This window comes from Festucalex cinctus, chromosome 21 (assembly GCF_051991245.1).
Source record: "Festucalex cinctus isolate MCC-2025b chromosome 21, RoL_Fcin_1.0, whole genome shotgun sequence".
NCBI classification, from domain to species: Eukaryota; Metazoa; Chordata; class Actinopteri; order Syngnathiformes; family Syngnathidae; genus Festucalex; species Festucalex cinctus.
In genome coordinates, this window is record NC_135431.1 from 10,374,239 (window position 1) to 10,388,861 (window position 14,623).

The 14,623-nt window shown below is 42.2% G+C and overlaps 2 protein-coding genes across 7 annotated transcripts in view; one reads left to right on the plus strand and one right to left on the minus strand.

Moving 5' to 3' along the window:
* Positions 1-14,623, minus strand: part of eva1aa (eva-1 homolog A, regulator of programmed cell death a) — a 282,265-nt gene that overhangs the window by 52,138 nt on the left and 215,504 nt on the right. Inside the window, exon 1 of one of the 6 annotated variants that reach the window (XM_077511022.1) lies at positions 8,701-9,003. The exons of the other annotated variants lie outside the window; for them this stretch is intronic. Coding sequence (XP_077367148.1) covers positions 8,701-8,809 — 109 coding nt within the window. The 5' untranslated portion in view covers positions 8,810-9,003. Of the gene's footprint in view, positions 1-8,700; positions 9,004-14,623 lie in introns of those variants that run through there. 6 annotated transcript variants of the gene reach the window in all.
* On the plus strand, positions 8,442-13,864 carry mrpl19 (mitochondrial ribosomal protein L19). Its single transcript, XM_077511031.1, is given in 7 exon segments — positions 8,442-10,315; positions 10,317-10,461; positions 10,655-10,778; positions 10,911-11,029; positions 11,100-11,234; positions 11,296-11,477; positions 13,429-13,864. Coding segments are annotated over 7 exon segments (978 nt in total). The 5' UTR covers positions 8,442-10,276; the 3' UTR covers positions 13,663-13,864.

A 14,623-nucleotide genomic window follows, 5' to 3' on the forward strand; every position in this document is an offset into this window, starting at 1 on the left:
ATCTATCCATCTAGCCTTCCATCCATCCATCCATCCATCCATCCATGTTTATTTATGGAAACCTAGCCAAAGCAGAGCGCTGAATACTCGGAACTAATGAAGTGCCAAACACATGTCAGGCAGAGTGAAGGCGTCATTCTCTGACGGAGAACTTGAATGCTCAATGTGTCTTCTTCCCTTCAGTTCGATCAATACAGCTTGCGTCCTGACAATAAAGGCCACCCAAGTCACGTTAGCAACAAGATCGAGGTCACAAAAAAGAGAGAACCACTTTTGTTGTCTAAGCTCATCCTCAGGGGTGATACTGGGTACAGAACATCTGCCAGGACAGGAGATCGCCTCACAGTTGGATAGAAGACACTTTTTCCCTGGGGAGTATCCGAAAACCAAACTCGGGTCATATCCGTGGCCTCCCGCGACCTCCTTTAGCGTGTGCCTCTCTTTATGACCCCTTCAGGTCAAAGGACGCTCTGCAAGAGGACACTTTTACTCTGTGCATGTCCGTTGTGAGGGTCCTTATCACTGGTGAAAGGGGATAAAGGGGTGAAAGTGTAATTGTGGGGAAGGAGGATCTGCGTGTCCAGCCGCCCACAGACTCAACCACATTTGACGATGGGCTGAGACGTAAAGAAAAATGGAGCTTAAGTGCAAGAAAAGGTGAGATTTGTCATTTTAATGGCCACTTTTATGACCCGTGAGAACTGCGTGGATGCTAGACGACCTCAATGCTGGCAGCCTCGGCAGACACCAGACAGATGCATCTGTCTCTTTATTGTCACTAAGTGAACAACAGATGGATCCTTCATCAGGCAGACTCATCGTCTTCACAATGACATCGACTCACGCAATAGTTGGTGGAGTCGTGTCATGCCTGAGGCTAGACAAAGTCGAGGTTAAAGAATGATCATCTTTGATTCGTGTTGTGAATGATGTGCAGTTCCAAGACACACCAGAAATATATCAGGAAAGAAGAGGGAGTGTCATAATCGACTAAATTCTTAGCGATCAATAAATCATTAAATCCAATCCCATTTGTAAAATGGGGTTGTGCCATAATTGTATAATACAATCTCACTCAAAGTTTTGCGCAGGCCAAAGTAACAGGTGACCACTGTAGTACCCAAGGCCTTATTGGCCAATCAGAAGTCTTAAGAAAGTCCATCCATCCATCCATCCATCCATCCATCCATCTTCTGCCGCTTATCTGAGGTCGGGTCGCGAGGGCAGCAGCTTTAGGAGGGAAACCCAGACTCCTCTCCCCAGCCACTTCAACCAGCTCCACCGGCGGGATCCCAAGGCGTTCCCTGGCCAGCCGAGAGACATAGTCTCTCCAGCATGTCCTGGGTCGTCCCCGGGGCCTCCCGCTGGCCGGTGGTCTTAAGAAAGTAAGAAGAAAAACATTGTCACTTCCTTTTCAGTCAACAGTTTTATCTAGAAAAAACTAGGATCCACCTGTATTGCACTAAATGTAGTATTGGTGAGCCCCTCAAGTGTGGCATGCCTGGTTTTAAGGTCCAAGAATGCACCATGAAGTATTTCCTTAAATAAAAAGGTGCAAGTGGGTGGGAGCTGAAAGGATGAGCTTTGAGTGGAATTAACAAGCTTAGCATAGGAGCTGTTCTGTGAAAACAAGCAACAGAACAATCCCAGAGTGGCCAAGGGAGAGAAAAGCCATCTGCAAGCACGCCCAGTGGGACTTAGCGAGCAGATTCGACTTCCAACAAACCCACATAGGGCGCCAGGAAGGACCAGACCAATTGTCAAAGACTACCTGCTGGTGGTCATTTAAAGATCTATGCTTGGTTTGTTTGGGCTGCTTTCTCTGAATATGTATCTTTGCCCAGACATGAATGAATTACTCCTCTTGTTCTGGCTATTCCAAACGGCAGTCAATTGGAGCTGCTTGTCTAATAAGCATGTTTGTTAACACGATTAGCAATACATGTCAAATGGATTTACACAAGCCAAGAAAACAAGGGATCACTGTTTGTTGTTGTTTGGTTGATTTATTGCAAGAAGGTTTATGCTACCTAATCCTATCCAGCTTTGGGTCTACCACTAACCATCCACATATCCATTTTCTGCAGTCGTTATCCTGGTCAGGATCATGGCAAACTAGCTTACCTGAATGTCAGCAATGTATCTAAACCACTGCACTCACTATGGTCAACTATATGCTTAGCTTGCGGATCACTGGACACATCATAACAGAAGTTGCGTATGCTTTAAGTGTGAGCCAACGCAATTAGTAATGTATCCAAAGTGTTTTTGTGGTGCTTAGCTTACGGCGTACACATCATTTTGTTTTGCACCGGAAAATGGGGCGAAATTCCCAAAGGTCGCTCACCTGAGCTGGTCTGAGGGGCCAGAAAGCAACAGATTAGCATTGCTTAGGAGAGCAGGTTGCTGTAGCGTGTTCTAATGCAGACTGTCAGGGCGACGCAGTTGGGGGGCTGTACAAAGCCTCCTTGTTCAGACTGACCCCCCCCCCCCCCCCCCCCCACTCCACCTCGCCAGCTTTTCATCAAATTGCAGAAACTACAATATTCCTTCAGTCTGCAATACTCACAGGGTTATAAATATAAGGAAGGATCAAAAGGAAAGGTAGGGTAGATCAAGGCAGATGTGAAGGACATAAATCAGCTCCCAGGAAACCAGGAGAAAGACGAAAAATGGGACGGTGAGGGGGGGACGCAGGCCATCAAAGCATGCTAAGATTGTCCAAGACACGACAGCATGTCTGAGAACATGAGGACATAATTCAACAGCACACTTAAGTGGGGATGACGTGGAGATAATTGCTGGCGCACACGCCCACCGGGATCGTCCTGAACACATGGAAACCCTCTCTAATTAAGTTACATTTATTCCATTTGATTACATCTTGGAGTTCAGTGTGCAAAATTCATCAAACATGCACATTCCTAAATTATTGCAATTATTATGGACTATGAGGATAATTTGGCTGCGTGTTGCTTGGAGTGCCACTTAAGAATCTTCCTCACAGTTTGCCTTGGCACTGCGCAAAGTTGGTCTTGCATGAGAGGACAAGTGTAAGCGTACTACAACCAACAGACACTCTGCTTCGGAATTTGCCTCTTTTGAACAGCTAACCATGTCTAACTTCCGCGGCACAGTACCTACTTGGTGTTACCAGGCCCTATGGTCTAACATTTCAAGTACCAGGTTAGCCAGGGTTTCTAAAATGCTGCGTCAAGTGACGTAAACCAGTACTGTGCACTCATTGGCCAAGTAGATTCATAAATAACCTTTGATGATACAAGGCTACATGCGCTAACGCTAGCTTACCCTCTTGCTCGGCCTTAGCTGTGGACTCTGCAGTATTATACAGGGGTCCTTAATTTACATTGGTCTTGACCTACGTCTATGAACTAGTTTGCATCCTTTTCAGTGCTCAAACCAACCACAAGAGTAGCCTAAAGGTAAGCAATTGTTCTCTCACTAAATGTTCTCGGATTGATTTCTTTTTCAAAAACTTCTACTGTTTTATGGCTCAAAACAACTTCTGAATAGGTATGAGCCGGTTTCCGGTATACCGGTTTCAAAACCTCAAACACTTTCCATCAGCAATATGACTCTATTTCTGGAATTTTTCACATAACACGACTAACAATGAGTGGCTACTAAAGGAGACAATACTTCAAATACAATACCGCATTTACAAGAGTGCCACCTATCACTGTTAGATAAATTTATGGTAACATTAATACAATATTATAACATTTTCTTGAAATGTACATTTGCACTGAGGACTCGAGGCTCCAGCCTTCCTGGGTGGAGTTTGCATGTTCTCCCCGTGCCCGCGTGGGTCTTCCCCGGGTACTCCGGTCTCCTCCCACATTCCAAAGACATACATGGCAGGTTAATTGGGCGCTCCGAATTGTCCCGAGGTGTGTGGATGGTTGTTCGTCCCTGTGTGCCCTGCGATTGGCTGGCAACCAGTTCAGGGTGTACCCTGCCTACTGCCCATAGCCAGCGGGGATAGGCTCTGGCACCCCCCACGACCCTTGTGAGGAGCAAGCGGTTCAGAAAGTGGATGGCTGGATGGATGTACATTTGCAACCAGCTATGAGAGTTGGCATCTAACGACTGTTGCTGAGGAAGATAATTAACTAACCGGCATTGCTAACGTCAGTTTGTTTCTGATATTGATAAAACCAATATGATTTTAGCAAAAATGCATTGAAAATCCTTCAAAATAAAACTGTTTTCAAATAACGTTGAACATCACCGCAGCAACAAAATAGATTTAAGTAGCATTACCTCAGCCAGGCAGGATGTTTTCTCATCCCACGCAGTACAGTACCGTGCACAGCAGCACAACAATGAGCGACTTTGATTGGCGCACATTAATGTGGCTTGTGTGCCCAGACTTGACTCAGTTGACAAAAAGCTTTGAGGCACGTCCACGTTGAACATATTTCCACATTAATCATGTCAACACGTCGCTTTTCACATGCTTTGCCTTTTCGCTCAGGAATGTCCATTAAATTGTTTCAAAGTCTTTTGAAGGCAGATTACACCTTTAAAAAATAGACAAGCGGAACAATATACGTTAGAGTAAATGGTTTAATCATTGTGTATAAATGACTTAGAATAAATAGAAGAAAAATATTGCTTCCAGTTGGCTCCGCCCTTCAATTCAATAGCACTTTGTCACACACACACAGATGCAATGTCTGCTTTATGTATTTGTGTGTGCTTAACAGGGAGGAACCCATTCAACACGATTATTTGTTGCACGAACTACAAGCATGACAACTATTTTGGTGTCTGGACTTCCATGTAATCCAAATCCTACTTTAACCTTGGATTTAAAAGTGCGTCCTAAATTATGTAGTCGTACATAATGGACACAAGGTCTCCAAAACGATTCAAAACCAGATCTGGTTTTGGTCCAACAATAAAAGCCTGCATGTCCGCTAACTGTCTTCTATGTAGCTTTGTGGTTTCTGCTCTGATAAGGCAAGACCACAATGATGTCATCTTACGTCTTAGGTCTGGAACTTCCCAAGAAGTAAACTACCCTGTGAGGAGAGAGGCATCTTCTCTGTGTGTTGGTCTTATGTGAACCCCTCGCTGTCTGCCTGCAGTGAGCGAGACAAAACAAGTCAGGCTCTATTTGTTTAGATGGAACTCACCTGGCCCACACACACACACACACACACACACACACACACACACACACACACACACGGAGTGTTGGGGGTGAGCCTCGAGGAGGCAAAGCATTTTTGGAAAAGGATGACGAGCTGATGGGTGTGAGTGTGTGTGTGTGTGTGTGGGGGGGGGGGGGGGGGGGGTATTGGGGGGTGTCAGGGTTAACCATGTTCGCAGTTACTTTGCGCTGACCTCAGTTAACCCCTCTGCCCCCCAAAAGCTTCACATCCCATTGGGTTTTGTGAAAAGAGACACAGTAAAGAAACAACCTTCACTGGAGGCTTTTTGGAAGTATCACAGACACGCTGATAGCGCTGGTTCAGCGGCGAAAAAGTGTGAAATCCAACTGAAAATAAATGCTAGATGGATAGATCATCACCATAAAAGCCAATTCATCATAGACAGCCTCATTTGGAGATAGAGCCGACACCAGACTGTTTACCTCCACTGACCTAACTGTGCGATTGAGCCAACGGACAGATGTTGGAACTGCCATGTGCTTGCACCTGTCAGTAACTACACCGCTCGGTCTCCAGGGAGACTCCAGCTGGTCGAGAATGTGGGCACTAAGGGACGTCATTGTCCCCGAGCAGTGTTGGGGATGTCCCATTTATCTCTATTCACGAACTCAAGATGCTGAGTTCGCAATTCCCGTGTGAAGTGCGTTCCACAGGGCGCCAGAGAGCAGATCGCATTGCAATGTAAAGTCAGCGCCATCTTAGCTGGCTGAAGATAAAGTTGGGGATTAGGCGCGAGCAAGCCTCGTAAGTGTGCAACCGACAAGGCAAACAATGGGCCATTGCAGAACACGTTCCGCCAAAGCTGCAATTTCAACTCATTAACTCCGGACTATGACAGAGGTTTGGAATAATCGCGTCTGAGCCGGTCTATTGGTAAACCAACTCCAAGTGCAAATCTGTAATCAGCTGATCTAAAACACTTTGTCCTTCTCACTCAATTTAACTTCCACTTGATTCGGACGATCGCCTTAGTGGCGGCAAAAAGCGACAAGCCTGCAATCACAGAAGCCTTGTTAACAGCTTTTCATTACAGCCTGACATGAAAGCGCATGCGACCATACAGTACGCAGAGGCGGCACGTAACACCGAGGCGCTCCTTAGCAGTGCACTTTCCGACCATTAGAGCCATTAGGGACCAATTAACACCGACACAAAGCCGCCTTCCTGTTTTACGACACAATAAACAAACCTACAGGCCTGCCTTGAGCTTAGCAATCGCCGCTAATACAACACAGAGCCTCATTAGTTAAGTTTGCCTCCTCCATTTCATACACCAAGCTTTCTTGCACACACATTCCGTCACGCCATTGCACACTAACTGTAGCTCTAAGGTAGTTGGCAGGTTTCATGCACTTATATGACCTGGCTTGTTGACTTTGACAGACATCCAACGTGAAGCAAAGAATATTCATACACATATACTGTATGCTACGCTGTGGTATTGTTTGCTTTCTTGTCTGAGTTGTAAATCTAGAAAATGTCAGGACCTTGTCTAGATAACAGTTCCATCAAGTAACACAAACCAAATTTAGTTGTCGTTTATCTGCGTAGATAGTAGGGTCTGTGTTGCACTTCACTCGGGTTCACTGTACATTTAAGACACAAGGTTCCAAGTCAAAGCCTTCCAATTGTAAGTAAATAAAAAAACAAGGACGAGGACCTCGATAAGTGCATTCTAGCATTGGTAAACTAAAGTAGGCAAAACCTTCCTTACGTCGGCCCATCATTGATGAATGCTCACCTGTCGGCTAGCAAACCTCGTAAAAATACGGACTTAACCCGGATCAACAGACGTAACAGACCGTGGATTTTTTCAACAAGATTTGCGCCGTTAGGCACTTATCGAAAATGCGGACGCGCTCGCCGAAAGGTGGTCATCCGTCAATGACGGGCTGACATAACGGCGGTTTTGCCTATCTCTGGTAGACTCATAACAAACCTAATCTTTTTAGGCAGCCCTGTTCAACCGTTTACAGACCCTTCTCAATTTCTCCCAAAATGTATAAACACATTCTAGTTTTAAATATTGCCATGGTCTCAAAAATGTATTTAGTTTTTTTTTATGCGAGAGCATACAGAAGGCTTTGATGTAGCATCTGACCTGAAGAGGTCGCTTAAAGCAATGGTAGTTAATACAAAAAAAAAAAAAAAAACGGCCAGCAGGTGGCAGCAGAGTATAAGAGATCAACTGGGGCCATGTTGCAACAAACTTTTCTCCGCTGTTTTGAACAGGTTTGTGAATAATGATGAAACTTTGCTATATTCTAATGCTAATTGCTGCAACACAGAACCAGATATAAATATACTTTTTTTTTCCTGATAAATGTAGACACTAATCTTTCTTTTGTAGGTTCCATGTTTTTATAACACTAGAACACAATTTTCTCTGTGCCTTGCTAAATGAGTCAAAATGAAGTAAAACAGCCAGGCGCGAAGGGGTTGCTTCAGTCAAAATGGCTGGCAGTGAATGAGTTAAGAAACAAACAGCTAACAAAAATTGTACTAAATGGATACCTGCCTAATGTGGTTAGCAATTGAGTTATATCAGAGTAAAATGTGCAGTTCTTCCACCATTTTTCTTTTTTTTTTTGTTACTTATTTTAACTAAATGCAACACATAAATAAAATACATTACAAAACATACAGTAAAAGTAAACAGTAAAAGCCCACAACAGTTTTCCATTTCTTTATGCACCTTGCATTCAACATCGGAACAAGAAATTGTCTTTCCAAACTGTTTCCAAAAAGTTGGAAGCAATTGTCAATCTTGGTAAGAATCAAGTGCAAGATTCGGCCTTTCCCAAATTAGGGATCAGGCCCCAAAACTGGTGAAAGGTCAGTGAAAACTGTCCGAGTAAAGTTGAGCCGCTGAAAAATTTCAGAAGAAATTGTATATTATTAAAGGCAAGTCGTACTTTCACTAGCATTCACTCATTAACGAACCTAATATGCATGTTTTGAAGATGTGGGAGGAAGTTGTTGATAACACTTCAACCACATCATCATTGATTTACTTCAAAACCATAAAGACCACAAACTTCTGGACCTAATGTAACCACAACACATACTTTTTTTTTTTCTTTGGGTCTTGAGCTGAAAAGACTTAAGATTAAACATGAATTACGTGTATTATATAACGCATCAACAGGGGGTGGGGGGGGGGGGGTGCTTTATTTGATTCATGTGCTAGATTTGTAAAACGGTAAGTGTATATATATCCACGTGTTGAGTACATATTACACAACAAACAAGAGCGTGCATGCTAGAGGAACCTGTTGCAACCTCGAACCGAATAAAAGTTTACTTTTTTAAAGATGCTGCACATGTAAAATGATGCGCGATCTTCTTAAAAAGCTTCACTCTACACCCAAACTGTTGCGCAACATAAAAACAAGTGCGTGCACATGTCGCGTCGTTGCCTCTGAAAAACGAGTCGATTGCGTTTTTTTTTGTTTTGTTTTTTTTGTTTTTTTTAAATTGCAATAAAGACGCAACTGACCCGAGAAGTCGGAGGAGCCCTTGGAGAGATCGCAGACGACGGCCAGAAGCGTTATTCCCAACAGGAGCGCATAAGTGACGGCTGACAGAGTCCCATCGAGGTGGAACATCCTTGAAGCCTCAAATGTGCATGTGAGATCCCGCTTGGCACCAGAAAGTCCACATCGGAAGAAGCAGCAGCAGCAGAGCGGACGAGAAGGGTCCAAGAGGCGGACATGAGACGTTCAATGTCCCCCCCACCAAACACGCTCGTGAGACCGGGATGGAGGCTCTTCTCTTCTTCGACTTCTTCCTCCTCCTGGCTGCAGCTGTACCCTTTTTTTTTTTTTTTTCCCCTTCCCTTCTTTGAACTCAAGAGTCGTGGTGGTGGTGGTGGAGGCAGCCCACCTGGAGGAGTGTCGCCCCCCTCTGCATGCTTCCTGACACCTGCAGAGCTGTGCTGTTGCCACGATCGGATTTCTTTGTTATTGCTTTGATTTAAAAATAATAAGTTGCCCGATCACAATATGCTCATGCATAACTTATTTTTGTTTTTCAATCTATAGCTACTTGTATTGTTGTAGCAGTAACGTATCATACAGGTGCTTCGCAGTAAATTCAAGGAACGTGAAAAATGTATTAGGCTACTGTAGATCAATTAAAAACAAAAACTCATTTATTATATAACTTAAATACACAGAGTAACGTAGAATATTTACTTTTATACGCAATTTAGTTTTAACTGCTCACTGTGAACAAAACCCCCCAAATTCACCATCTCAAGAAATTAGAATTTTAGATAAGAAACGATTTAAACAATTCTGAATTGGGCTACTGAAGTCAGCCATTTTTCTATTATCTAATGCAGCCTCTGTTGAGCCAAGATAGACATATTTCAATACGCACACAAAAAGTCACACAAATTACTGAAATTATCTCGTCTTAATTTAACCACAAATTACTACAGGTGAAGTTTGTACCTGTTTAATTGAACCGAAACAAACATATATGTTGGATCAATAGCAGGGTCACCGCTGCCATCTATTGGAGTATTTAATTTTTCTTTCTGTGTAACAATTTGATGTAAAATAATTTTTTGGGTGAATCATGAACTATTCTATAGAAATGCACATATTACATTTAAATCTTTAACATTTTTCAATTATATATTTAAAATATGTAAAATATGAAAAAATGTGCAAATATAAAAAAAAATCTAAACTTTTTTTAAATGACCGAGAGTATATTTAAAGTTATTTCAGTAGTTAAAAACGCATTTTTTCTACACTCATTAAACAAAGATATTTCGATTTTCTTTAGCTTTAACTATTTTGAGTTTTAAATAACTGCTACCTAAAATAAACATCTATCATTAAATGTTAAAAATTGTGAAACCTTTCACTCATACAGTAGTCATTCGTATTGAAAGACCAAAATACAATCTTTAACCCCTCACAGTATTTTAACTATGTCTATTAAACAAATGAATTAGGAATATGAATATCCATATCAAGAAATAATAGCAAATTATTCGTAGAAAGCGACCTCAACCTTAAATTATAATTTACAACAGCTTGCCGAAACCCATTTTAACAACGATGCCGCCATCTTGTGGTCATTCGGCTACATTGTCGTTCAAAGCCACATATTACTTTTGACCCAGTGAAGCTTCCGTCCAGAGCATGCAACAACACAAGGTCAAAAATGGCAGCATCCGCTAAAGGGCTCGAAAAATGCCTATTTTCCTCACTGTTGTTCAAAAACATGCATGTCCGGGATGGACGTAAGTTTCCACTTATTGCCAGCCGCAATGTACACAACATTGCTTAACAATAACTTTGTCTGCTCAAGCTAACTGTAAACTAACATGCTTGCTAATGTAACCATGCACCACTACAGTGTACTCAAGGCTAGCGTTTTGACGTTATGCTTGCAAACTAAGTTGGTGTTAAAAATCGGGACTGTTTTATTTTCAGGGTTCTTGTCCACGTCCAGATGTCGCCAGGCTGCGGGAATCGACAGCGACCGGCCACCGAAATTTACTCCTCCGCCCAAGCCTGTCATAGTTGACAAAACGCAGAATGTGGCAGCTCTGCGCAAGTATGCCCACCGCTCCAAATCGAAGACAATTTCACTTCATTTGAACATAATTCAGTTAATTTTCAAAACATTTATTGCACTGATTGTAATACCTCAATTCAAATGAATTAGAAAGCAATATGTATTTGTTAGATTCCTGAGCCCAGAGTTCATCCCACCACGCCAGAGGACAAACCCGTTGAAGTTTTACATGGAGAGGAAAGACATGACACGCAGGAGGGCCGTGATCGACATTCCTGAATTCTACGTGGGTAAGTGACTTGAATCAGCAGCCATTGCATGGCACATATTAGCACTCATTGTGTTATTCTGATTTTACAGGCAGCATACTTGCTGTGACCATGGCTGACCCCAACGCCAGTGACAAATCAAGCCGCTTTGTTGGCATATGCATCCAGAGAGGTGGGAAGGGCCTCGGCGCAACTTTCATCCTGAGGAACATCATAAATAATCAAGGTAAGTTGACTTCATCCATCTGACATTTGCCTTCACGTCATATTCGCCGCTTGGTTCCCAGGCGTGGAGATCTGCTACGAGCTGTACAGCCCGCGCATTCGGGAGATCCAGGTGCTGAAGTTGGAGAAGCGGCTGGATGACAACCTGATGTACCTCAGAGACGCCTTGCCCGAGTACAGCACCGTGGATCCGGAAATGAAGCCTGTGCCCATCTCCCCCACTGAAGAGGTGCCGCTTAACAAAGTGAGTGAGAAATGTGGGCTGAATTGAGCTAAAAATAAACAGTTTATCTACACAATTACTAATTAGTAAGTTAGTTCTAAATTTGTGTCTTTGCATATCTAGAAATGTTTTAGTTGTAGTTAATGTTAGTCCCCATTACTCTTCAACAGCTATACTTATGTTTTCCATCTTAACCCCGCCCTCTTAAAGGGATACTTGACTCACTGAGCCGTTTTCAGCAGTAAAAAAGTTAGTATTTGAATTTGATAACTAAAAACCATTTTTTCCACTTGCTGTCGACTCAAGATGACATCACCTGTGCTGAGGAAGTAAGGTAACGACCAATCACGGCTCGCCTGTTTTCTGAGTCGGGTCAGCAAACTGAGCCATGATTGGTTACCTACTTCCTCAGCACAGGTGATGTCATCTTAAGTCGAGTTGCTTTAGTTTTGTTTTTTTGTGTTAACTTAATTTTAAAGGGTGACATGCAGTTCAACAGATATAAATCCCATTTCACCCCTTAAGGGAAATGTGGACGTTTTCTCATGCCAATTCACTGATCTTAAAATGTTTCTTACAATGCTGCTTTTCCTGCACTAGTGACAGTCGCACAGCGCGAGTACATGTTTCAATGAGTGGTGCAACGGCTCATCTTTGAGGCATGATCCGTATGCATCAAGCCAGTGATAATTTCGTGGACAAAAAATTTTAGTCATATATTTCGTCACAATTTTTGTTAGGGATGCACGATAATGCTATTTTCAACCGATACCAATAAACCAATAATTTAGAAAGTGCCGATGTCGATAACCGATAAGAATACAATTATGCTTTCAAGTCCTACTATAAGTCTAACAAATACATTGAAACATTGTATAAACTTTGCACAATGTTTCAATGTATGTAAAGCACCATGAAGCTGAATTTTATTGATATGAGCCACAACCACAACAGATGGACCAATGTGGCATGTATATAATTATTGCTGGATTTCTTTATTAATTATCGCTAGATTTCTCTATTATCTGGTTTATCTGTTTGACGTCAAATTGGTCGATAATTGCCGATAATTATCGTCCACCGATATTATCGTGCATCCCAAATTTTTGTTATTCAGACGGAAATTAAATGAAAACTAAAATAGAAGCCATTCATTGAGACGAAAACGATAACCAAAATTGACAATGACATTGATTTCATCAATGACTATAACAAAAATGAAAAAAAACAGTGACGATAATTCATACAATCCATTCAGAAGGAATGAAAGCAGGTGGGAGAAAAGAACCACTCAGAAACGGTTTCGTGTTCATTACACTTTATTTAATATTCAAACATTTTTACATTGATTGTGCAGCTGTAAAATTAATCTCAAGGAATTGTGCACTTTTTTTTTTATTTAGGTGAAAACTAAGTTATATTATTGCCAGTTCAACATGTTTCATTGAAACAATAGACACCGTTGTATTAAATGTCTTGCGTGTTAAACTACATTTAAATAGGTGTTATAATTTTCTGTATAAAAGTGGAAATGTATGCTGAAGGAAACTAAACTAAACTGTGATTTAGTTGACTAAAATTGCTCTTTTTTTCGTCGACTAAAATTGGATTAAAACTCAAATACAATCAGATAACTAAAACTAAATAATGTTAGTCAAAAGACTATAACTAAAAATACAAATTTCTTTTCAAAATGAACACTGCATCAATCGCCACGGTTCGAGACTCGGGTCGGGCATATTTAGTGCGCGGAATGTGGAGGCCAATTTCAAAATCGAAGCCTTCCAAGTAAAACATTACCGACGATGTAATTGCCTTATTTGTATTTTGAAATGGACCCACGCAGCGCTTGGAAGGCGTCCCGGCTCAAGGCGGCCAGCTTGACTCGTCCTCACGCGACTGTCCAACATCAACACCTCAAAATTCTATTCAATTGCCACTTAAGGACGATGCGTCTCTTTCTGTCCTCCAGCTTAAAGTGAGGATGCGTCCGAGGCCGTGGTCCAAACGCTGGGAGCGGCCCAAGTTCGACATCCAGGGCATCCGCTTCGACCTGTACATGTCGCCGGCCAGGATGGAGCTCGCTCAGAAGTGGGCCAGGCCTTGGCAGGAGTACGACATGTTGCGGGAGTACGACACCTCCAAGCTGGAGGAGCAGATCGACAGTGAGATCCAGCAGGAGATGAGCAAGCCGAAAACTGCCTGACGTCTCCAATTGTCCCAAAAACTCTTAAAAAGTAAAGAGTTTTTTGTTTTTGTTTTTTTTGTATTGTCTTGACACATAAGGAGATACTGTACCAGACTAAGTGCAATTTCTGGAGAAATTGCGTGGGAATGCTGAATGCTAAGATTTGAATGCATGTGGAATTATTATGAAGTAAATTGAGAGATAAATTATGAAATTGCAACCTCCTGGTTTCTGGACAATCTACTTTACCAACTGTGCCACCGAGCAGTATCAGACACCTGGTAATGGTGATAAGTTATATGTATGGAAGTGGTGGTGGAAAGTCATACTTGGAAAAAGTTAAATGTCTTTCCCATTGAAAATGAATGGGGGAAAGTTGATATTAAATGTTAAATTGTGAAAATTCTGTAAGTAGAATCAGATGGTATATATCCCGGGAGGCATACATTTTTGAAGCTCGTTGAAATTTGAACAATGTAAATTGGAAGTATTATGTGGGAGTTAGGCGGCAAAAATGCCACCCAAAATTCTAGCAGGACTTCCACGTGTTGTCTTTAGGTGGCACTGTTTCCCTTCATTTACTCTTGAACCAGTCAGCTGTTGCATAACTGAGCTTCTGTATTTACTGGGAGCCCCATGCCAATTTTTTTTTTTGCAGTTGAATCAACAAAAGTGAGCTTAGTGCTTTCATAGCGCAAAACCCTAAAAGAAACCTTTGAGTACAAGTTACACATTTCAAGTATTTCACACAAATCGTTAAAAGGGATGGGGGGGGGGGGGAGAGAAATATCCACGGCGGTATTGAGAGCAAATGGCCCAAGGACACCCAGTAGTGTTTTACTGTTGTGGATGGAAAGTTGCGGTGTTGGGAAGGTATGTCAGCGCGTCACTCGCCTGGTATAAAAACACTTAAGACTCCTTATGTTATGTCTGCTCGTGGTGAATGTGTGTATATAAACACTCAACGAGCCCCTGCACT